The 24109-nt window shown below is 44.0% G+C and overlaps 1 protein-coding gene across 1 annotated transcript in view; it reads left to right on the plus strand.

The window, feature by feature from the left end:
* Positions 1–23911, plus strand: part of HDAC1 (histone deacetylase 1) — a 33420-nt gene extending 9509 nt beyond the window's left edge. The window contains exons 3-14 of the mRNA XM_055331975.1: positions 9521–9638; positions 16416–16490; positions 17843–17981; positions 18442–18583; positions 19613–19705; positions 20830–20938; positions 21021–21161; positions 21709–21817; positions 21912–22042; positions 22318–22470; positions 22984–23032; positions 23306–23911. Coding sequence (XP_055187950.1) covers positions 9521–9638; positions 16416–16490; positions 17843–17981; positions 18442–18583; positions 19613–19705; positions 20830–20938; positions 21021–21161; positions 21709–21817; positions 21912–22042; positions 22318–22470; positions 22984–23032; positions 23306–23333 — 1287 coding nt within the window. The 3' untranslated portion in view covers positions 23334–23911. The remainder of the gene's footprint in view (positions 1–9520; positions 9639–16415; positions 16491–17842; positions 17982–18441; positions 18584–19612; positions 19706–20829; positions 20939–21020; positions 21162–21708; positions 21818–21911; positions 22043–22317; positions 22471–22983; positions 23033–23305) is intronic.
* Positions 23912–24109: the final 198 nt, after the last annotated feature.

The following is a 24109-nucleotide window of genomic DNA, read 5'->3' on the forward strand; positions in this document are numbered from 1 at the left end:
ACCCATATCTTTTTGGTTCCAGAGTCTTTATGTGTCCATTTGTCCTCCTCCTACTCCCTCATCCTAAGATATATATATTTTTTAAGTAGACTCCACATCTAGTGTGGAGCCCAGTGTGGGGCTTGAATTCAAAACCCTGAGATCAGGGCAGCCTGGGTGGCTCAGTGGTTTAGCGCCGCCTTCAGCCCAGGACATGATCCTGGAGACCTGGGATTGAGTCCCACATTGGGCTCCCTGCATGGAGCCTGCTTCTCTCTCTGCCTCTCTCTCTGTATCTCTCATGAATAAATAAATAAAATCTTAAAAAAAAAAAAAAAAAAACCCTGAGATCATGACCTGAGCTGAGATCAAGAGTCAGATGCCTAACCAACTAAGCCACCAGGCAACCCGCCCTAAGCAATATTTTTTTTTCCTAAGCAATATTTTAACAAGAAGTCTAGAAGTAGATGGTCTCAGAATTTTTTGATGATATCATCAGAGACCCAGGCTTATTCTCTCCTGCTCAGTCATCCTTAGCTTATTTGATTGTTTTTGTTTGTTTGTTTTAAAGATTTTTTATTTACTCATGAGAGCCAGAGAGAGAGAGAGAGAGAGAGAGAAAGAGGTAGAGACATAGGCAGAGGGAGAGGCAGGTTCCCCACAGGGAGCCCAATGTGGAGACTTGATCCCAGGATTCGGAGATTCATGATCATTTGTAAAGGCAGATGCTCAACCACTGAGCCACCCCAGGTGCCCCTGATTTTTTTTTTTAAGTTTTATTTATTTTGTGTGTGTGTGTGTGTGTGTGTGTGTGTGTGTATGTAGAGAGAGTGCACGCATGCACGTGTGCAAGTGGGGGGAAGGGAAAGGCAAAGGGAGAGGGAGAGAGAATAAAACAAAACAACCTGCTGAGTACCGTGGAACCTGATGCGGGGCTGATCTTGTGACCCATGAAATTATGACCTGAGCTGAAATAAAGAGGTAAACACTTAACTGACTGCGCCACCCAGATGCCCCAGCTTATTTGATTTTATCCTTTTGTTTTTTGCCTTGAAATCCCATGATGGGTGTCTCAGCTCCAAGTGTTAAGAGTCTGTACAACAGAATACAAAGAAGAAGGGAAGTGGTGGCAAATGGATCATTTTCCACTATCCCCATCCCACACTGTCTTCTTTATTAGAGAGGAAAACCCTTCCTAGAAGTTTCCTAACAGATTTCCCCTTAAATCTCACTGGGTCATTTGCCATCCTTAGATCATTCACCAGCAATTGGCTTAGACTAATCACATTTGATTCCTTTGGCTGAGTGCATTAACACCCAACCAAATTGAGATCTGTTAACAAGAAGAGAGAAAATGGTTCTTTGGGAAGCATCTAACAGTGGTTATTGTAGTGATAATACCACCTCTTGGCAAGACGCCTGGGTGGCTCAGTGGTTGAACATCTGCCTTCAGCCCAGGGTGTGATCCTGGAGTTCTGGGATCAAGTACTGCATCAGGCTCTCTGCATGGAGCCTGCTTCTCTCTCTGCCTATGTCTCTGCCTTCTCTCTGTGTCTCTCATGAATGAATAAATAAAATCTTTAAAAAAAATAATACCTTGGCAATTTCTTTATCTGTAGGTATTATTGTAAACTTCTAAAGTGAAATTCCAGTATACTCTCTTAAATCTTTAAACTGGTTCTATTTAGAGATCCCTGGGTGGCACAGAGGTTTGGCGCCTGCCTTTGGCCCAGGGCGCGATCCTGGAGACCCGGGATCGAATCCCATGTCGGGCTCCCGGTGCATGGAGCCTGCTTCTCCCTCTGCCTGTGTCTCTGCCTCTCTCTCTCTCTCTCTCTCTCTCTCTCTCTCTCTCTGTGACTATCATAAATAAATAAGTAAAAATTTATAAAAAAAATAAATAAAACTTTAAAAAAAATAAAAAAATAAAAAAAATAAACTGGTTCTATTTAATGTGATCTGTTTCCTTCTCTTGAGTATGAATCTTTGATCCTCTTCCCCCAACAGTGTTTCTGTGCATTCATTCTATCTTCTCCTTTCTCTGGGCTGTGATCCTAATATTCCTTTCCCAAAACACAGATAGCTATTTTAATATCTTTCCTAAAATTGATGGCTTTTGAGAGTCAGACCTGGAAGAAGCTCCGTAGATTTCTTATAGAAGTGCTGTATTCTGGGGCACCTGGCTGCCTCAGTCAGTAGAGCATGGGACTGTTGATCTCAGGGTTGTAAGTTTGAGCCCTATGTTGAATGTGGAGATTACTTAAAAATCAAATCTTAAAAAAAAAAAGAAGTTGTTGTATTCTGTCTCTATACCTGAAGGAGACATATTGAAGTCTTTCACACAGTTGGTCCCTCCCCCAATTCTGCCTCCACACATCTAATTAATCTCTCCCAGAATCTATATCCTCATTTTTCATCCAGGAACCCTCCTATTTACATAATCAACAATTCTGCTCTCTTTCTTGCCTTGGATGCTAATTTTGTATATTCCCAGGCTTCTTATTCATCGCCTTCTGTTCTTTTGTGCTTTTTTTAAAAAATGTTTTTATACAATATTGAGTAGATATGAAAGAATTTTTATAAAATATGTGGAAGGTATAAAGAATCACAATACAATTAATACCATCTAGTTTAAGCAAACAAACATTGCCATGACTGCTAAAGCCCCTATATACCCTTCCCTGATCCTCTTTGCTCTCTTCTTCCCCAGAGTTAATCTCTGCCCTGTATTTAGGGTGTGTTATTTCCTTGCCTTTTTTTTTTTTTAAGATTTTATTTATTTATTTTTAACTTTTTTTTTTTTTTAGATTTTATTTATTTATTTATTCATAGAGACAGAGAGAGAGAGAGAGAGGCAGAGACCCAGGCAGAGGGAGAAGCAGGCTCCCCATTCAGGGAACCCGACGTGGGACTCGATCCTGGGTCTCCAGGATTATACCTTGGGCTGTAGGCGGCGCTAAACCGCTGCGCCACTGGGACTGCCCTAAAGATCTTATTTATTTATTCATGAGAGACACAGAGAGAGAGAGGCAGAGATATAGGCAAAGGGAGAAGGAAGCTCCCTGTGGGGAGCCCAATGCGGGATTCGATCCCAGGACTCTGGGATCATGCCTGGAGTCAAAGGCAGACGCTCAACCGCTGAGCCACCCAGGTCTCCCTATTTCCTAGCTTTTTAAAGATAATTTTACCAGTATATATTCTTAAACAATACATGTTCTAGTTTTACATGTTTGAATGTTATGTGAATGGAGTCATACAGTACTGATTATGTGACCTACCTTTTTTGCTCAACATGTTCTTGAGAATCATACATGTTGATGCACACAGCTGGATTTATTTTCACTGTATTTCATTGAAAGAATATACTACAGGACGTATGTACATATTTACCCTTATTAGGGAGTCAAAATGGTTTCCAGTTGCCAGCAATGTAGAAGAATTGCAGTTGCTTTAAGTCTTTGCCAACACTTGATTTTGTCATATTTAATTTTTTTGTCAGTTTAGCTTAACGTGAAATGATATTTTAACTATTTTTTTTTATTTATGTTTTCCTTGATTTCAACCTAGGGAGAGTAAGGATCTTTTTGTATGTTTATTGACCATTCAAGTTTCCTTATCCAAGTCCCTTTTCAAGCCTTTTACCCATTTTCCTACCTGATTGTCTGTTTTTGTTTTAATTGGACCTTGGATATACAGAATTGAGATAAATGTTATCCTTGGCTCATAAGCATCAAAGGAAGGTCATTTTTGGTCTTTTGAAAATATATATCTGGGATGCCTGGGTGGCTCAGGGCATGATCCTGGAGTCCCGGGATTGAGCCCCACATCAGGCTCCCTGCATGGAGCCTGCTTCTCCTTCTGCCTGTATCTCTGCTTTCTCTCTGTGTCTCTCATGAATAAATAAACAAAATCTTAAAAAAAAAAAAAAGAAAAAAAGTAAAGAATATATTTTACTGCTTATTCAATATTTTAATGGGTGTTGAGACATCAATATTCCTACACCCTGATCACCTCTAAATTTTGTTTATTATTTCTGACTTTTAAAAAAATGTTTATCCTGTGTGTATGCCTAAACAATATATAGTAATTATTTACTTATTTTTGAACTTTTAAAAAAAGGTGTCCTACATGTAATCTTTTTTTTTTTTTTTTTTTTTTTTTTTTTTTAAGTTTCTTTATTTAGGGATGCCTGGGTGGCTCAGCAATTGAGCATCTGCCTTTGGCTTAGGGTGTGATACCAGGATCTGGGATCCAGTCCTGCATTGGGCTCCCTCTGAGCAGCCTATACTCCCTCTGCCTATGTCTCTGTCTCTCTCGAATAAATAAATATATCTTTTATTTAAAAAGTTTATTTATTTTTAATAATCTCCACACCCAACATAGGGCTCAAACTCATGACTCTCTGATCAAAAGTTACATGCTCTTCTGGGGGAACCGGGATGGCTTAGTTGGATAAGTGTCTGATGTCAGCTCAAGTCATGAACTCAAGGTCCTGGGCTCTGAGTGCAGGGAAGAGTCTGCTTCCCCTCTCCTTTCCCTTTGCTCCTCCCCTGACTTCTCTCTCAAATAACTAAATAAAATCTTAAAAAAGCAAGCAAGCAAGTAAGCTGCATACTCTTCCAACTGAGCCAGCCAGGTGCCTCTTGTGACTTTTTTTTTTATCTCACAATATTATGTTAGTAAAATCCAACTACCTTGCTGCATGTAGCTATAGTTTTTCAATTTTTCTCTGCTGAAAAATATTTTGTCATTATTGTCATTATCTTTCAATTTATCCATTCTCCCATGATCTTAATTTGTATTTCACTTTTTAATGTTAGGAACCGTGCTTTGGATATTCTTGTACATATCTCTTAGTGCATGTATGCAAAAGTTTCTTTTGACTGTTTTTCTGGTACTAGAACTGCTGGACTGTAGGGTATGTGAATAACAAATGCTACGTTGCTTTTCATTGTAGTCAAATGAATTTATACTCCCACTGGCAATGTATAAGTGATAGCTTGAGAGGTGTCTGGCTGGCTTAGTCAGTGAAGTGTATGACTCTCAATCCCAAGGGTGAGTTTTTTCCCTTACCAATTTGTAGTAGTACTTTATTTTAGTAGAGGTAGTCCAGTGTCAGTTTATTGCTCTAAATATCTTTTTTTTTTTAAGATTATTTATTTGAGAGAAAGAGAGAGTACACGGCAGGAAGGAGCAGAGGGAGAGAAAGAATCTTTAAGCAAACTGCTGAGAATGGAGCCCAGTGTGGGTCTGGATCCCACAACCCCCTGAGATCACTACCTGAGTCAAAGCTAAGAGATGCTTAACCAACTGTGCTACCTAGGCGCCCTGCTCTAAATATCTTCTACTCTGGTTTTGTCTTTTCACTCTATCTTAATGAACAGAAATTACTGATTTTAATATAGTCATATTTATTAATTGTTTCCGTTATAAGTGCATTTGTGTCTCTAGAAATCCTTCCCTTGGGGCACCTGACTAGTTTAGTCAGAAGAGCATGCAACTCTTTATCTCCAGATCGTGAGTTTGAGCCCCATGTTAGCTGTGAAGATTACTAAAAAAGAGAGAAAGAAAGAAAAGAGAAAAGAAAGAAAGAAAGAAAGAAAGAAAAGAGAAAAGAAAATAAAATCCTCAACCCTTAGGGTCTTCTCCTAAGTTCATCCTTTAAAAGCTTTATGGGGGGATGCCTGGGTGGCTCAGCGATTGAGCATCTGCCTTTGGCTCAGGGCATGATCCTGGCGCTCCAGGATCAAGTCCCACATCAGGCTCCCTGCAGGGAGCCTGCTTCTCCCTCTGCCTGTTTTTTTATCTGCTTGCTTCTCACAGAGAGCCTGATGTGGGACTCGATCCCAGAACCCCGGGATCACGCCCTGAGCCAAAGACAGACGCTCAAACGCTAAGCCACCCATGTGTCCCGCAAGTCACTTTTTTTTTTTTTTAAAGAACAAAGTGGAAGGACTTGTGCTACTAGGTATCAAGAAGGAACCGAAGAACCATTATAATTAAGCCACTCGGTATTGGCATATGGGGTAATAAACAGACCAAGTCAACAGAACACAGAGCCCAGAAACAGACCCATACACACTGCTTGGCATAAAGCTGGTGCTTACTAAGTATTTGTGGAATGAATGAACAAATATGGACCTCTCATACATAAAAGAGCTGGCACTTAGATCAATGGGGAAACAACAGACTTTTCAGTAAATCAGCTAGGACAATACAAGGGAAAAATTTCAGTGGATTCCTACCTCAAACCATATTGACAAATCAATTCTAAATATAGTAAATACATATACGTGAAAGCAAACCTATAAAGCTTTTATCTTTTTAAACTGTTTTTATTTTTTAAGTAAACTCTATGCCCAACATGGAACCTGAACTCACGACCCCAAGACCAAGAGCCACATGCTCTACTGACAGAGTCAGCTAGGCGCCCCCCCATAAAGCCTTTTTTTTAAAAAAAAATATTTTATTTATTTATTCATGAGAGACACAGAAAGAGGCAGAGACACAGCAGAGAGAGAAGCAGGTTCCTCACAGGGAACCCAATGTGGGACTCAATCCTGAGACAGGGATCATGCCCTGAGCCAAAGGCAGATGCTCAACCGCTGAGCCACCCAGGCATTCCCCCTATAAAGCTTTTAATTTTTTAAAAGATTTTATTTATTTATTCATGAGAGACACAGAGAGAGAGAGAGGCAGAGACACAGGCAGAGGGAAAAGCAGGCTCCACGCAGGGAGTCCGACGTGGGACTCGATCCCGGGTCCCCAGGATCAGGCTCTGGACTGAAGGCGGCGCTAAACCGCTGAGCCACCCAGGCTGCCCTTAATTAAGTCTTTTAAAATGTCTTCTATAAACACTTCTTTTAACTTTGTTATTGTAAAATATAATACATGTACAGAAGTGTATAAAACAAATGTGCAATTTAACAAATATACAGTAAACATGCATGTAAACAACAATTAGTGCAAGAAGTAGAACATTGACAGTACTTCAGAACCTTGCCTTTGTCCTTTCCTTATCACAGCTTCTTTTGCTGCAGAATATAACCAGAATCCTGACTTTTCTATTAATTGCTGCTCACTCATCATTTAATTACCTAAATATGTATTCCTAAACAGTATAGTTCAATTTTGCCAAACTTTATATAAGGGGAATTATACGATATCTCTTTATTGTAGTTTGTTCATATTAATTGTTTTGTAGTATTTTATTGTAAAGTATACCACAGTTTATCCATTCAACTGTTGATGAATAGTTGAGATTTTGACTATCAGTCTAAAGTTTTATAAATTTCTCCTTATAGCGCAGCCAGGGTGGCTCAGTGGTTTAAGCACTGCCTTCAGCCCAGGGCCTGATCCTGGGGACCTGGGATCAAGTCCCACGTCGGACTCCCTGCGTGGAGCCTGCTGCTCCCTCTGCCTGTGTCTCTGCCTCTCTCTCTCTCTGTGTCTCTCATGAATAAACAAAAAAAAATCTTTAAAAAAAAAAACCTTAAAAAATAATAAAAGTAAAAATAAAATTTTATACTTAGATTTATTTGCATATAGAAATGTTATGCATTTTTTTAATTAATCATATATCCAAGTTATCTGTAAATCTTTTTCTGCTATTTGTTGTTTCTATTAGCTCTCACTCTTAGTGCTTTGTTTCCTTGCATGTTTTGTGATTTTTGGCTGTGTGGTCACATTTCTTGGAACTTTGTGGCCTGGGATGAAGATAGGTTCTTAGAGCAAGATTTGTTTTTACTTCATAAAAGGGGCAGCTTTTGAAATGGGCTTTGTCCTTGTTGAATGTAGTAGATGAGGAATGCAAAATTAAGGGTGGCTTCTGTCTTGAGCAACTGGGTGGATGGTAGTGAGGATGGGAACACTGGGAAAGAAGAGCATAGGAGAAATAAGGTGCTGGATGCAGTCAAGATTATGGAGTACCTATAATGAAGGGGATAGGCAGTGGATTGAAATGGAAGTCAAAGAGGGTGGAATTAAGGATTACATTTAGTTTTGCAGCCTGAGTGGACGTTGGTGTCATTAACAAAAATAGTAAAAGAGAAGTCTGGAAGTGAAGTTAAATTTGAATGCCTTTGGGCTCTCTATAAGTTGTTAGATCCAGTTGAATTTGAAGTGCCGCTAGGATTCACAAGTGGGGCTGGCTGAGAAGCTGTTGGAATTGTGAATCTGGAGCTCAGAGCAGAAAGCAAGATGGAGTGAGTCTGGGCAGGTATCTATGTAGAAGGGATAATCAAAGCTCTGTCCGCAACATTGCTGTGAGGGTAAAAGGCTTAATATAGAAAAAGCAATTTAGTATTTGGGGCCATGTCTTGCTGCTTTCACTATGACTGTGTTCTATAGAACAGTATCCATCTTTTATTCTTACATTCCTCCTTATATTAAGTGAGGATTAAACAAGAGTCAGGTAGTGCCTGCAGCCAGACCTCTGGGTTCCTAGTCAATTTTCCAGCGGTGTAACCTTGGACAAATTACTTAACTTCCCTGGGGGCAAAGTGAGGTTAATAATAGTATGGAGTTTAAGAAGTTGTGGTAAGGATCACAAAATAGCATACAATGCCTGACTTAGGGTAAACAATGTTAGATATGTATTGAAAATGCTTTATGGGGTCCCTGGGTGACCTCAGCGGTTTAGCACCTGCCTTTGGCCCAGGGCATGGTCCTGGAGTCTCAGGATCAAGTCCCACATCAGGCTCCCTGCATGGAGTCTGCTTCTGCCTCTGCCTGTCTCTGCCTTTCTTTCTCTCTCTGTGTCACTCATAAATAAATAAATGAAATCTTAAAAAAAAAAAGAAAGAAAATGTTTTTTATAAACTAGAAAGGTATTGGTAGCTAGAAAAGAAAAGCAGAGGGTCATCTTAGAAGAAGACCTACCTTTAAGAGATGGGAGGAAGAAAAGAGGTTTTTAAAAAGGGAAAGATGAAAAAATAAAAATAAAAAAGGGAAAGATGAATCAGAATGTTAGGATAACATTCTGGAAATTACCATGTCAAGGAAGTTTCAATGGGGAGGGTACAATCAGAATTGTTGGTGTGATGGTGATTTATAAAAGATTTCATATTTCAATTATTATTAGTCACCCTTTTTCCTCAAACTCTTAGAGCCATTTGGCCCATAACTATGTATTGTATTATTTGGAATTAAAAAGAATGAAGAGTTTGTAAAGCACTTCACAGTTTACAAAGAGATTCAACATCTCATCCAATTCTCGTGATCCCTGTGAGGTAGAAGTTGTTCCTGTTTAGTAAATGAGAAAATTGAGGCTCACTAGATAGACTTATCTAAGCAACAGAGCTTGAGTTGCAGTCAGGGTCTTCTGATACTGAATCTCATTTGATAATCTTATGTGCCTAATTAGACTGTAAATTTCCTGAGGCTTTAATCTAATCAGTGTCTTTGTTTGTTTGTTTTTTTCCCTCCCCTCACCTTTACAGCACCTAGCTCAGTGCTAGGCTGATACAGGTGTTCAGAGTAGACTGGGTGAAGACTGGCCACGGTCAGGAATAACACGTCCTTTCTCCCCTCTGCCCTCTAGCGCCCTCACAAAGCCAATGCCGAGGAGATGACCAAGTACCACAGTGATGACTACATTAAATTCTTGCGCTCCATCCGCCCAGATAACATGTCTGAGTACAGTAAGCAGATGCAGAGATGTAAGTCCATTCTGTTCCCTCCTTACTCTCAAGGCCCCAGTCAGGTCTGCCTTTGATTTTTTTTTTTTTTTAAGATTTTATTTATTTATTTGTGAGAGAGCGAATGAGTGAGCATGAGCTGTCAGGAGGGACAGAGGCAGAAGGAGAAGCAGACTTCGCTGAGCAGGGAACTGGATGTAGGCTTACTCCCAGGACCCTGAGATCATGACCTGAGCCAAAGGCAGACACTTGACCAATTGAGCCACCCAGGTGCCCCTGGATCTACCTTTGAATTGTAGAAGTCTACCCTGTCTTCCCTAGTATCTCCTATTCAGCTGACGCTTAATTTCCCCTGCCTCTGAAGGATGCCAAAGTGCTGCTTTTTTCTCAAGTCTGGTTTTCCTTGTATCTTGATTATAAGGAATAGAGTTTGATCTTTGTCTAGTTAGATTCACAATACTATGCCAAGGAAACTGTAAATGTTGTTATGGAAAAAGCACTGATGTGGTAGAGAGACATAGGAGATAGAAGCCCCAGCTCTGACACTTAACTGACCAGGCAAGTCACTTTCCCTCAGATTTCTGTAAAATGGACTGGGTGTCATCCCATACAAGTTTAACTGTTCTCATTTTTGTGAGTGTTAATTGAAAATTGAGTGGCCACTTAGACTCTAGATGATATGTTGTTTTTTTTTTTAAGATTTATTTATTTATTCATTCAGAGAGAGCGAAGAGAGAGGCAGAGACACAGGCAGAGGGAGAAGCAGGCTCCATGCAGGAAGCCCGATGTGGGACTCGATCCTGGGTCTCCAGGATCACACCCGAGGCTGCAGGCGGTGCTAAACCGCTGCACCACCGGGGCTGCTGCTGATGTGATCTTTGAGTTGAAGTGATTTTGCTCCTGCTTCCTGAGACTTGAAGCTCAGAACAGGTGGCATCTCAGAAGCTACACTCGGTTTATAGGAATCATGGGGATTGTTTCAGCTAAGGGAGAAAATGTGTTGAAATTCGGGAGAAAAACTGTTATGTGACTTCTCCCTTGTGTTATATTAGAAATTTTCTCTCAGCACCTGATATCTCATATAATAAAACAATGAAGCAACATTGTCCAGAAGAAATTTTTTTTTTCCAGTAGTTTTGGTCAGCTTATAACAGCTTATTTTGAAATATCAGCAAATCTTTTTTTTTTCTTCACATAACAACACTTTATTGAACTTGTAATATCAGCAAATCTGTGGCACTTGTTGCTACTGGCCACAAGGTAGTCTGATTCCCAAGGCAGAAAGTTTATTTGTTACAATAATTGTGTAGTTGTAATGATTACAGAGCCACAGAGACTTTTTTTAAAGCATCAAGCTTCTTTACCACCTACAACAATACTGTCCCCTCTTTTTTTTTTTTTTTTTTTAAGATTTTATTTATTTATTCATGAGAGACACAGAGAGAGAAGGAGAGGCAGAGACACAGGCAGAGGGAGAAGCAGGCTCCATGCAGGAAGCCTGATGTGGGACTCCATCCCCAGACCCGGGATTATGCCCCAAGCTGAAGGCAGACACTTAACCGCTGAGCCACCCAGGCATCCCAGTACTGTCCCCTCTAAGTGCAGTATTTGCTCTTTGAATTGACAAGATCTTATTTGCTTTCAAGATGAGACAAATTCCTTCCTTTGCTCTGGATGGCTTTAGGGCTTCTCATAACCTATTTAGGCCACTGATCAGGCTCCACTGTCAGCAGAGAGGATTCTCATTAGAGAAGGAGCTTGGTGTTGAAGAGAGAAAATGAGCTTTGATGTCGTGGTTTGAATTCTTTAGCTCTACTACTTAGCTGCTGTGTGTTCTTAAGCAAGCACCTAGCCTCTCTGAGCCTATTTTCTTTTCTTTATTTAGTTTTTAAAGATTTTTTTATTTAAGAGAGAGTGTGCTTATGTAGGGGTAGAGGCAGAGGGAGATGGAGAGTGAATCTCATGCAGACTGTGCTGCTGAGCCCAGAGCCCGATATAGGGCCTGATCTCATGATCCTGAGATCATGACACAAGCCCAAACCAAGAGCCAGGTGCTAAACTGACTGTACCATCCAGGCACACTTGTTTTCTTTTCTTTAAAAGAAAGACAGGGGCACATGGGTGGGTGGCTCAGTCATTTAAGTGTCTGTCTTTGGCTTAGGTCCCTGAGTTGGGCTCCAGCCCTGAGTTGGGCTTCTTGCTCAGTGGGGAGTCTGCTTGTCCTTCTCCTTCTCCCTCTGCCCCCTACCTCACACATGCTCTCTCTCAATTAAATAAATAAAATCTTTTTTTTTTTTTTTTTTAAAGGAAGGGACACCTGGGTGGTTCAGTGGTTGAGCATCTGCCTTTGGGTCAGGGTGTGATCCCAGGGTCCTGGGATCCAGTTCCTCATCAGGTTCCCCATGGGGAACTTGCTTCTCCCTCTGCCTATGTCTCTGTCTCTCTCTCTGTGTCTCTCATGAATAAATAAATAAAATCCTGAAAAAAAGAAAGACAGTAATGACTATTTCATAGTGGAGGTTGGGGGGATATAAGTGAGAGCACGGACTGTCAATGAATAGTAACTTTTGCTCTGATGACATATTACTTTCATTATTTTCAAATCTGTCAAAGCAGACATAAAATATTAGGCCCTGAGGAATGCCCAGGTTTGGGTCTGGCTCCCAGTTTGCTCCAGTTTTCCTGAAACTAGCATTCTAAGGTTGTGTATTAAAAGATTAGGTCTGGGGACGGCTGGGTGGTTCAGTGGTTGGGCGTCTGCCTTCAGCTCAGCGCATGATCCTGGAGTCCTGGGATCGAGTCCCACATTGAGCTCCCTACAAGGAGCCTGCTTCTCCCTCTGCCTGTGTCTCTCCCTCTCTGTGTGTGTCTCTCATGAATAAATAAATAAATAAATAAAATTGAGTCCCTCCCACAAATAAGTAAGTAGATAGATAGATCGATCGATCGATCGATCTGGGGGGCACCTGGGTGGCTCAGTGGGTTAAGCGTCTGCCTTTAGCTCAGGTCATGATCCTGGAGTCCCGGGATCAAGCTTCACGCCGGGGTCCCTGCTTAGTGGGGAATCTGCTTCTCTCTCCCTCTGCCCCTCCCCCTGCTCTTTCTCTCTCTTGCTTGCTCTCTCTCAAATAAATAAATAAAATCTTTTAAAAAAAAATTAGGTCTGGGATTTTCTATCATTGAGGATGGATTTGGAAGGATGAAACTCTCTAAGGACTTTAAGGCACCTTACTGACTTGATCCATAGGGTTATAGAAAGATGTCATTTAGTGAAGTGCTGTATAACCAGGGGTATCTACAGAGACAATAACAGGGATGTGAGAGCCAAGCTCTTTTATTATATTACCAATATCTAACCTAGCAAGGTATATGTGTAATAAGACTAAAAGTAAGTTAGGTTTCCTTGCTCTTGGCTAGAATGTAATAGACATTTTGTGGTCATTTTGAGACCTTGAGAATCTTGATCAGAAGTTCTGACCTAGGACGCTTGGGTGGCTTAGTGGTTGAGCATCTGCCTTTGGCTCAGGTCATGATCCCAGGGTCCTGGGATTGAGTCCTACATTGGGCTCCCCGCGGGGAGCCTGCTTCTCCCTCTGCCTATTATCTCAGTCTCTCTATCTCTCATGAATAAAGAAATAAAATCTTTAAAAAAAAAAGTTCTGACCTAATATTTTAATTAGTTAAAATGGGACCATGATGTACAGTGAGCTCCCTGACAGCCTGGCTCGATCTGCCCATTTGCACTTGGTCCCCTATCAGCCAGCCTTTGCCTGCCAGGGAGCTCATGGCCTGTTGGGCTCAGGCCTTCTTAAAAATAGTAATAAATAAATAAAATGGGTTCAAACATCAATAAATGCAGTTTTGGGTTTTTTGGCCAGATAGTTTATCAGAATGTGAAACATGGTGGAAAAATGATAAAGGGGAATTATGGTGGTAGAATTTAGAGATATTGTTGTCTATTTTATAGATACATAAACTGAAGTGAAATGACTTTCCCAGAATCACCCAGCAAGGTAGTGGTAGAATGGAGAATGGAATGTTTCCACACAAAAGTATAAAAAGTAATAGAATGAACATCCAACTACCCACTCCCAGCCTAATAAAGAAAACATTACCAATATAGTTGAAGCACCCTTGGTCGCCTCCCCTTGATCACACACCCTTCTCTCTTACCCTCCACTCCCCGCCCCCCATTATAGCACCACAGTGGTACAAGCCCTCTCCTGAAGTCCCTGTTAATCCCATGCATCTCTTTCTGCAGTGTGCTTTTTACCGCCTTCCCCATCTCCCTCTGCTCTCCCATCTCTCACCCACTGTTGCTCCCTTCATTCTAACACCAGCCTAAGAGTAAGAAACATATTTGTAGTGGGAAGAGAGAAACCCATAGAAAAGTCCTCCCTAATTTCACAGATGAGCACAAGTGAGGGTCTTCAGTCCCTTCCCCCCTTTCCATCTCCAGTCACACAGCTTGTTGAGCTGAGAATAATGGGCTGGCTCTTTGAGCCACATGTTGGTTTGGGGCCTGAAGGAAAATATTTTTTTCTCCTATCTAAACCATTTCCTGGGCCATCTGGCTGGCCTAGTCCATAGAGTACGCAACTCTCAGTCTGAGAGTCGTGAGTTCCAGCCTCATGTTGGGTATAGAGCTTACTTAAAAATAATAATAAAGGGACGCCTGGGTGGCTCAGCAGTTTAGCGCCTGCCTTCGGCCCAGGGAATGATCCTGGAATCCCAGGATCGAGTCCCACGTCAGTCTCCCTGCATGGAGCCTGCTTCTCCCTCTACCTGTGTCTCTGCCTCTTTCTTTCTCTCTTTCTCTCTGTGTCTCTCATGAATAAATAAATAAAATATTTTAAAAAATAATAATAATAATAAAAATAAAACGTAAATAAAACAACCATTTCCTCCCATGGTGGCTCCATATCCCAGATGGGAGTATAAGCAAAACTCTGGAAACCTAGGCAGGCCAAACCCAATGAAGGAGGAAGCAGCTGGAAGGGGCAGTCGGTTGCCAGTGGATAAGGATACTGGCCCCAGGGACCAAAGTTCTTATTGACACAGCCTCCTGGTGCTCAACTGGGGAGTGAGGGTGATAGCTACCAACTACTGCTCACCCCCTTCTGCAGGCCACACTTCCCCAGAGCGCTTGTCTTGGCAGGGAGCCCTCTCAGTCTAGGCCAGTGCCAGAGTGGGTAGCGTGTGTAGTTACTGCAGACTGAGCTTCAGCCGTCTCAGTGGGTTACCACAGTCTGAGCTGGGCTCTGCTACCCTCCTCCTAGGGCTCCTCCTTGCTCTATGTGGGGAACCCCAGTTGACAGCAAGTGCAATAGGAAGGCCAGAGCAAGGGATAAGGGTCTAGCCTACCCTGCCTGTAATTTCCTGTGTATCATTCATGTCTCAATAGTTTCCTTTTTTTTTGGTTGTTTTTTTAAAGATTTTGTTTATGTGAGAGAGACTGCTTGAGGAGAGTGGACTGAGGGGGAGAGAGAGGGAGAGAATCTTGAGCAGCCTCTGTGCTGAGCCTCAGAGCCTCATCTGGCCCTGAGGTGAAACCAAGAGTCGGATGCTCAACTGACTGAGCCCCCCAGGCACCCCTCATAGCTTCCTTTTCTAGGAGAGGAGACTCGGAGCCCTGAGGTTCCTCCCTAGCTCTGTGACTCTACAGCCCTCAGGTGTGCTTCCTTTCCTGCCTCTCAGCTTCTCGGTTCATTTGCATCACTGTTTGCATGTGTTTCCTCATTATGTGTTAGTTTGGACTTTTGCCCCTTTAGGCCGGAAATAACTTGACTCCAGTTGTTACTTGGGTGTAGTAGCAAGAGCCCTGGACTTGGGAGTCGAGACACCTGGACTCTCATTCTGGCTCTGCCACTGCCTCCTTATGTAACTATGGGCAGGTCGCTTAATTCTCTGGATCTGTTTGTTCCTCTGGACAGCGGGGTTGATGTGTCTTGTCCAACTCATGGGGTTGTGATGAGGATCAAATGAGATTGTATATGAAATTATTGGGGAGAAGGCCTGAGTATATTTTCATGGGCTTTTAGGGCAGGCAGACCAATGTTTAAGATCGCCTCTGCTATTTATTAGGAGTTCACGTCTCTGAGCTGGTTTCCTCATTTATAAAATAGGACCAAATCTCACCTTAGAAGGTTGTGCGAGGTATCTAAAGCCTTTAGCACAGTGTCTGGCACATTGTTAAGCATTCAGTGGATGATAGTTATATAGGTCTCAGTTTTTCTCTGCCTTGTTAGTCAGCTGGAGTGAGATCTGAACCAACCCAGGAATAAGTAGCTCAATTTTCTCCCTCGAGGAAAGAGCTAACATTTTCCAAGTACTTACTTGCTGTATTCTTCCCCAGTAAGACTTCTGTTAATCTTCTCAACATTTAGGTGAGGCAGATATCATGGTTGCTACTTAAAGGTAATGAGCCAAAGCTCTGAGAAGTTAAATGACTTGATCCAGTCACAGAATCAGTAAGTAGGGCAGCCCTGGTGGCTCAGCGGTTTAGTGCTGCCTTCGGCCCAGGGTGTGACCCTGGAGACCTGGGATTGAGTCCCACATCGGGCTCCTTTCATGGAGCCTGCTTCTCCCTCTGCCTGTGTCTCTGCCTCTCTCTCTGTGTCTCTCATGAATAAATAAATAAAGTCTTAAAAAAAAAAAAAAGAATCAGTAAGTAGAGCCTGAACTAGACCAAGCCTTCTGAATCCAAATTCTGTGGGTTCCCCCCGCCCTATAGGCTCATATGTGTAAACAAAAACTAAAGGAATTGTGGAAACTAACCTTTCCCTTATGTCTTTCAAGTCAACGTCGGTGAGGACTGTCCAGTATTTGATGGCCTGTTTGAATTCTGTCAGTTATCTACTGGTGGCTCTGTGGGTAAGGAATATACCTCCCTCCTCACGGGCTGTGCTGGGTTGTACTAGTGAGGCCTGCCTTTTAGGCCGCTGTCCCAGTGGGGCTGATCTGGGACCCTTTAAATGGTCCTATGAGTTTTTACCTTACGTCTTTAAAATATCCTTCTGGTTCAGTCCAAGCCTAGGTTCAGTCTCTGACATGGTACTGACAGGTGTCCTTGACTGTCCTCTCCTATCAAGAGATCTTAAATACTGGAATTCCCTGCGGACCTCATGGGGTTGTGAAGATGCTGTACATAGAAGCAATTTGCAGACTGCAAAGTGCTATAAAAATGGGAAGTGTCACCATCTGTGTCTTACAAAAGACCATAGTAATTACCTTTAGAGGTCAGAAATAGTCCCCACATATCTCCCACTTCCATTATTAACTTCTAGATTACCTCTATGATTACTCTAAACCCTTTCTTAACAAATATTTATTTTCCTATGATCCTTATTTCCTCTCCTCTCCCCTTTGGCTCCCAATATAATCTCAGAGAGAACAAAGATGTGCACAGGAAAAAGTTGCCCACAATCACGCTGTCCACAGATAATCGCTATTACCATTTAGGTGTTTATATATCCATTCTTTTTTCTGTGTGTATATATGTGGATAAAACATATACATCTGTATTTTGCAAAAATGTGTCACATGTGTATAGTTTTGTGTCTGCATCTTTTACTTAGTAAATCTTTAAAATTTCTTTAGTTCTAGTAGACTATAGCATGATTTCTAGTGGCTACATGATTATTCCATGTTATGGACCAACTTTGTTGGTCAGTCCCCTCTTGTTGGATCACTTGACTTGTTCCATGTTTTTATTGCTGTTAGAATTACACTGCCACAAATGCACCTGATTACACAAGTGTCTATTTCTCTAGCTTCTGGGGCCAGTTTGTACTTGGAGCTTCTGATACCTTCAGTCAGTATCTTCATCATTTTTTGACCATGAACCCCAGTAATAAATACATTTACACGCAGTTGAGGTTCTGCATGCACATTCTTGCTCAGAAGCCAGTTTCACAGAAGAGCATTTACCTTTACTGTTATTTTATCCTAGTCTGTTTTGTTTAGTACACACATACTAATCATGACCCATTAAACCAATTTTAAGGTTTACTGATGGGTTACCACCCTCAGTTTGGAAAAAAGTTGTTTAGAGTAGCCAGGGTCATATTTACTCTCTGTTGGAATAGGGAAGGAGGGAGAGGACTGGCCTCTGGATCGTACAGTCCAGTTGTCTGATAGGTCCTACCTCTCACTGGTTCTCTGGGCTTCTTGGGGAAAGGGAGAAGATGGTTTGCTAACAGTCTTGTGTTTGCTCTCATACCCAGCGAGTGCTGTGAAATTGAATAAGCAGCAGACAGACATCGCTGTGAATTGGGCCGGGGGGCTGCACCATGCAAAGAAGTCTGAGGCATCTGGCTTCTGTTACGTCAATGATATCGTCTTGGCCATCCTGGAACTGCTAAAGTATGCCTGCCTGGCCTTGTCTCTTGGAGGAGCACCTTAGGCCAGGTTCCCACTTCCCTCTCCCCATGGGCTTGCCTCCCTAGTTTACTTTTCCTAGCAGTGTGTTGGCTAGGATTGTGTTCAGTGAGTGTCTCTGGCCATCCTCTCCTTGACGGGGTCCTGGTTTGATCTGAGCCCACGGCAAGATCAGGGGCAGGCGCTGCTCAGATCCTGCCTCCAAAGTGTCCCTGTGTGGCTGGAGTTGACCCTGGCTGTAGAGTAGGAAGATCGGACTTGGTCGGCTTGGTCAGGCCTCTGGAGACACCCTGCCGCTCTTCCACCTTCCTTCAGCCAGTTTCCACGTCTCTGGTGCTTAGAGATACCTGAGGGAGGCAGCCAGCCCGGTAAGCTGGGACCTGGCGCCCTTGGCGCGTCCCATTCCCAGAGAGCCCCCAGACCCCTGACCCCCTTCTGATCCTAGGTATCACCAGAGGGTGCTGTATATTGACATTGATATTCACCACGGCGATGGCGTGGAAGAGGCCTTCTATACCACAGACCGGGTCATGACTGTGTCCTTTCATAAATACGGAGAGTACTTCCCAGGAACTGGGGACCTACGGGTGAGAACTCCCTTCAGGGGCCTACCAGCTCACCCTCAGCTGCCAGCTCTAACTCTCCTATCTCATGTCACCAGAAACCACTCCTGCCTCTTTAGCCATTCAGGACATCATACCCCAGCCTAGGGTACCTGCCCTGATCGCCTTCCTTCCTTATTCTGGAGGAAGAGAGGGATAGGGCTCTCATGAGAGGTCCCTCCTGGCCATAGCTAAGTTACGTTACACTACTCAGATGTCCCATAGGACTTGAATTTTAGGCTAGAAACATCAGGTTCACTCCAGTGGGCTAGGAATTGGGATTCTTATGGACCATCTCAAGGGTTCTTAACCTTTCCCCTTGATCATCTGACTGCAAGCTATGGACTCTGTCCTCAAGAAAGTATAGGAAACCTTTTGTGTCTGATAGTGAATAGTTAATAACAGACACCTCCCCTTACAGAAGCCCATCAGTAGATCTCAGGATAAGAGTCCTTGGAAGCCAACTCATCAAACTCTTGTATCTGCTTCTATTATCATGAATATGAAACAAGCCCTTTTCCATGTAGCCCTCTGGTGAAAGAGTGGCACTAGTTCATTTGTTTGCTGTGGCAAGCACTAGAGTAAGTGGGTATTTCCTTTTTTTTTTTCTTTCTTTCTTTTTTTTTAAGTGGGCATTTCCAATTCTAAAGAACTCTTCTGCCTTCTCTGGGGAGGAAAAGGTTGTCCCAGGGTGAGTGTTAGTTCTGTGACCCAGCCAACCAGCAGCTCTAACCCAATCCAAAGGTGAGGTCTTGTGCTATGGGGTAGGGTATTCCATCTCTGGCTCCATAAATAGTTCTCAGCCTGGGCGCAGGCTCAGTGGTGTGTCCAGAGGTGTGAGCCTGTGTGAGGGATGGTATTAGCCAAGATGCCCCTGTTCTGTCCCTGGCTCATCTCCTGGGCCCCACCTGTCTCTCTCAGAACCACTGCCTCTTTCCTTAGCCTTCCAGTCCCCATCTTGAACTTCTTCCTAGCTTCATCTTTCACTATTACTTTAATGTCCTTCTTGATTAGGATATTGGGGCTGGCAAAGGCAAGTATTATGCTGTTAACTACCCGCTCCGAGATGGGATCGATGACGAGTCCTATGAGGCCATTTTCAAGCCGGTAAGTGGCTTATCCACCACCCGGGCTGCAATCAGACTTAGTCTGAGGGAGGGGTAGCAAAGTACCTCCAGCATACCTAGGGACTTCTCCCCCAACCCCGAGAAGCTGGTTGGGAAATGAGATGTGTTTTGACCCTGGATTGTATGCTGTGTGGTCAGCTAGGGGAATGAAATTCATGCAAATATTTATTGATGCCTTCTGTAGGTCAGGCCCTCTGTTGGATACAAGAATATCTAAGACATGAATCATACCCTTGAAGACCTCACAGTCTACATTGCGGGAGGCAGGCATATACACGACAGCGTGTGGTCATTACTGTTTTTGCAAGATGAACAGAAGGGTGGGAGACAAATGGCTGCCTGGGCTGGGGGGAGGGTAGTCAGAGATGACTTCACAGAGGTGGTGATATTTGAGCTGGACTTTGAAAAATGAGTTGCCTATGTAAAGGAGGTGGAGGCTGGAGAGCAGGGGTGGCATTCAGCAGGGGGAACAGCACCAGCAGAAGTACAGAGGTGCCAGTATGTAGCTGCATCTAGACTAGTTCAAATATGGGAGGACCATTGAAGGATGTGATGGGAAACATATGTTGGGGTCAGGATTTCAAAGGGGGCCTTGAATGCTGAGCTGAGGAGTTAAATCTTTGTCTATAAGCCACAAGGAACCATTACTGGCTTATTAACCTAATAGGGTCAGGTAGTGAAGTGCTTCTTATATGCCTTATAGTAAGGGTAGCAGCGAAGCCCAACATATGGTCTTTGTCCTAGGTGATATCAAAATCTTGTCAGAATGAGAAAGATGAAAGTGAGTGCCCCCTCACAATATGAGGCACAGAGTCTGTAGGACTGAAGGCAGATGCAGCTAGTCAGAAGTGGCACTGGAGCTTGGGCAGTGAAGGAAGGGAAAGATGAGGCTGTTCCAGGTTCAGCATTACTAGAGCTAGAAAGATCTTGGAGAGCCTTTCAAATTGGAAAATTGAAATCCCAGACTGATGCTCCCTACCACCCAGCATGAGGGAGAGTGGAAAGGTAGGAGTAAATGATGCCAAAGTACTGCACCCACCCTTTGCAGCCCCAAACATCACATAACCTCTTCAAGCTGGTGGTTACTGGGATGTGTCCTTTTAGGTCATGTCCAAAGTGATGGAGATGTTCCAGCCCAGTGCGGTGGTCTTACAGTGTGGCTCTGACTCCCTGTCTGGGGATCGGTTAGGTTGCTTCAATCTCACGATCAAAGGTGAGGCCAGGTAGCATAGGGATGGGTGGGCAGGGTCCTGCTGGGTGCTCCTGTAATCCAACAAACCCTTTCTTCCCCGAAGGGCACGCCAAGTGTGTGGAGTTTGTGAAGAGCTTCAACCTGCCTATGCTGATGCTGGGAGGAGGCGGCTACACCATCCGTAATGTGGCCCGCTGCTGGACATATGAAACAGCTGTGGCCCTGGACACAGAAATCCCGAATGGTGAGAGCTCCAGGGCCAAGCCAGGCTGGGCTGGGCACAGTTGAAGCTTGTGTTTCCTCAAGTTCACAAGCCCTTTCCCACTAGCTGTGTGGCCTCCCCTCTTCTGATGCTAGTCATCAATTAATTCTCCTGCCTATCCTCTTGTGATAGTCAGACCACCAGTTTTTCCTGAGTCCTTTCTTGACCCTGTCCTCTCTCCCTCCTGCTTCTGGTCTAGACAGAATTATCAGTGGTTATTTATAGCTTTGGAATTTCTACTCTGTAGGGGATCTGGGATAGTCAGTGAGGAAATGCTCCCAATGGGCATTGCCTAAATTTTTCCAAATTGGGCTTGTGCCTCTTCTCATTGTGTGTATGTTGGAGGGTGACACTGGAGAACAGCATTAAAAAGATTGAAACCCCACTAAGTACCCAAGTCTCACCATCTCAGAGGCATTCTTCTGTGTTAGATGGTTGGGCTGACAGGTCCAGATAAACCTACAAATGCTTTTTTCTTGGGGTCCTGTGGCAGCCAGGTCTCTTGACCCCTATCTCCTGCCCCAATTAGAGCTTCCGTACAATGACTACTTTGAATACTTTGGACCAGATTTCAAACTTCACATCAGTCCTTCCAATATGACCAACCAGAATACCAATGAATACCTGGAGAAAATCAAGTGAGTATATCCCCATGCACCCCCTGATTGAACATTCCAGGCTCTGGTTTGTCCCTAACCAGAGCCCAGCCACCCTCTCTACCATTGGCCATAGACAGCGACTGTTTGAGAACCTGAGAATGCTGCCCCACGCACCTGGGGTCCAAATGCAGGTGATTCCTGAGGATGCCATTCCAGAGGAGAGTGGCGACGAGGACGAAGAAGACCCTGACAAGCGCATCTCTAGTAAGACCCAGATCCGGGGGCGGTACCTTCCCGTTCAGTAGGTAGCTCTGGCTTCTCACCCCTGTTCTTGGTTCCATGTTCCTCCTAAGCTACTCATCTGTTGAGAAACCCATGTTCTAGTTCTTGGGACAATTTAGGGAGTCTGAGTTTCCTTCCCCTCTTAGTCACCCCTTCCCTTGGTGTCTCTTGGAGGACATACAGGGAAGCACTGGGCACAGACCTTGAGGTAAAGCTGATCTCCTGCTGTCTCACTTACATTTCCCATTGCCTCCCAGTCTGTTCATCTGACAAACGAATTGCCTGTGAGGAAGAGTTCTCGGACTCTGATGAGGAGGGAGAAGGTGGTCGTAAGAACTCTTCCAACTTCAAAAAAGCCAAGAGAGTCAAAACTGAGGACGAAAAAGAGAAAGACCCAGAAGAGAAGAAAGGTGGGTATGGGTCATGCCCAGTCTTGGGTCTTGAGCCCCAGGCCCCAGAGGAGGATGAATGTATGTAGGGCTCTAGGAGGGAGCTGACTCAGGCCCTGCCTTCTGTTGGGGTTCTGCCTCCACCCCCAGAAACGGCAGGACCCACAAAGGAATGAAATTCAATTTGTTATCTGTACTGGCCGGTTGAGCCCTGCCGGGCTCCAGAGCCAGAGACATGCCTGGTCTCCCCATGGTCAGGAGTGTGGCTCTCACACACCACCCAAGCCCCTTTCCCAGCGCTTTACCCCAGGTTCCCAGGGGGCTGCCCCCGCCCACGGGGTTCAGGCACTAGCAGGCTGGGAAACCGGTCCAACCTGTTTGTTCTCTGCAGGGCTCAAGGGGAGGGCCTGGGATGGGCTTTTCTCTTTTGTATGTCCAGTGAGCTGTGTTGGGGAAGGGGTTTCAGCCTAAGTGAAGATTCCATGGGTCTTTCTGGAGGGGAGCCTTGGCCATCCCTGCACTCTTATGTTCTAGAAGTCACAGAAGAGGAGAAAACCAAGGAGGAGAAGCAAGAAGCCAAAGGGTGAGGAAGGAGCTGTCGGCCATCTCCCTGGCATTGGAGCACCAGCCCCTTTGTCCGCCCTGCCGAGGGAGGCGCAGGGACAGCTGGTGCAGCTTACAAAGACCTCTTTCAGGGACCAGTCTGTCCGTCTCTGCAGTTCTAGGCAGAGCTAGGAAGCCCCAGCCCTCGGCAGTCACCTGGGCAGCTGGGGTCCTATAGAAGTCATTGTCCCCGTATTTTTGCCTCAAGGCCTCTGGGGCACTTATCTCATGCCAGTCTCTGCTCTCTCCACAGGGTCAAGGAGGAGGTCAAGTTGGCCTGAGCAGACCTCTCCAGTTCTGGTTTCCTGCCAAGTTCCCCACCTTTCTCCCACAACCCCTCAGATTTTATATTTTCTACTTCTCTGTGTATTTATATAAAAATATATTAAATATAAATATCCCCAGGGACTAGACAGGAACCAGGGCCCTGAGCCTAGGGCACACATTATGAGTGAGCTTTTCTAGTGGCTGCCTCGCCACCCATCCTTCCCCAGTTCTTAATTTTGAACCATAAAGGGTACCGGTTCTGGAAGGCATGCTTTTAGGCAGCCACAGGACAAAATCCAGAAATGCCAAGTGCCTGCTTAGTAGCTTTGGAAAGCTGCCCTCATTGAGCATTCTAGGAGTGGCTGGGTCTTCTGGGACCCCCCCCCCCAATCAGGCTCCTTAAGGTAACATCAGCCATTTTTAGATTGGTTCTCTTATCATACCTTCCCACTGGCCCCATGTGAGCCAAGAAACTCACTGCCTGCCCTCTATCCTTGCCCAGTTCTGCAGGTGGAGATTGATAAGTATCCTTTTTTGAGATACTATTTTAATTTTCGTGAGAATCTTTGTAATAAAATGGTACATTTCTACATCCTCCTGAGCTTATCTCCTGGCAGTATCCCTGGGTTGATTTCAACTCCACTTCCCTGCCCTCTGGTGTCCAGGAGAATCTGGGCAACTCCATGAACAAGGCAACAACCCCACAAACTTAACCTTCACCCTAATCCCTCCCACAAGGGTTGAGGTTAACCGATCTTCTCACCCTACCCCCAGAAGACCACTCATTAAA

Source organism: Nyctereutes procyonoides, unplaced genomic scaffold (assembly GCF_905146905.1).
Source record: "Nyctereutes procyonoides isolate TBG_1078 unplaced genomic scaffold, NYPRO_anot_genome, whole genome shotgun sequence".
NCBI lineage: Eukaryota > Metazoa > Chordata > Mammalia > Carnivora > Canidae > Nyctereutes > Nyctereutes procyonoides.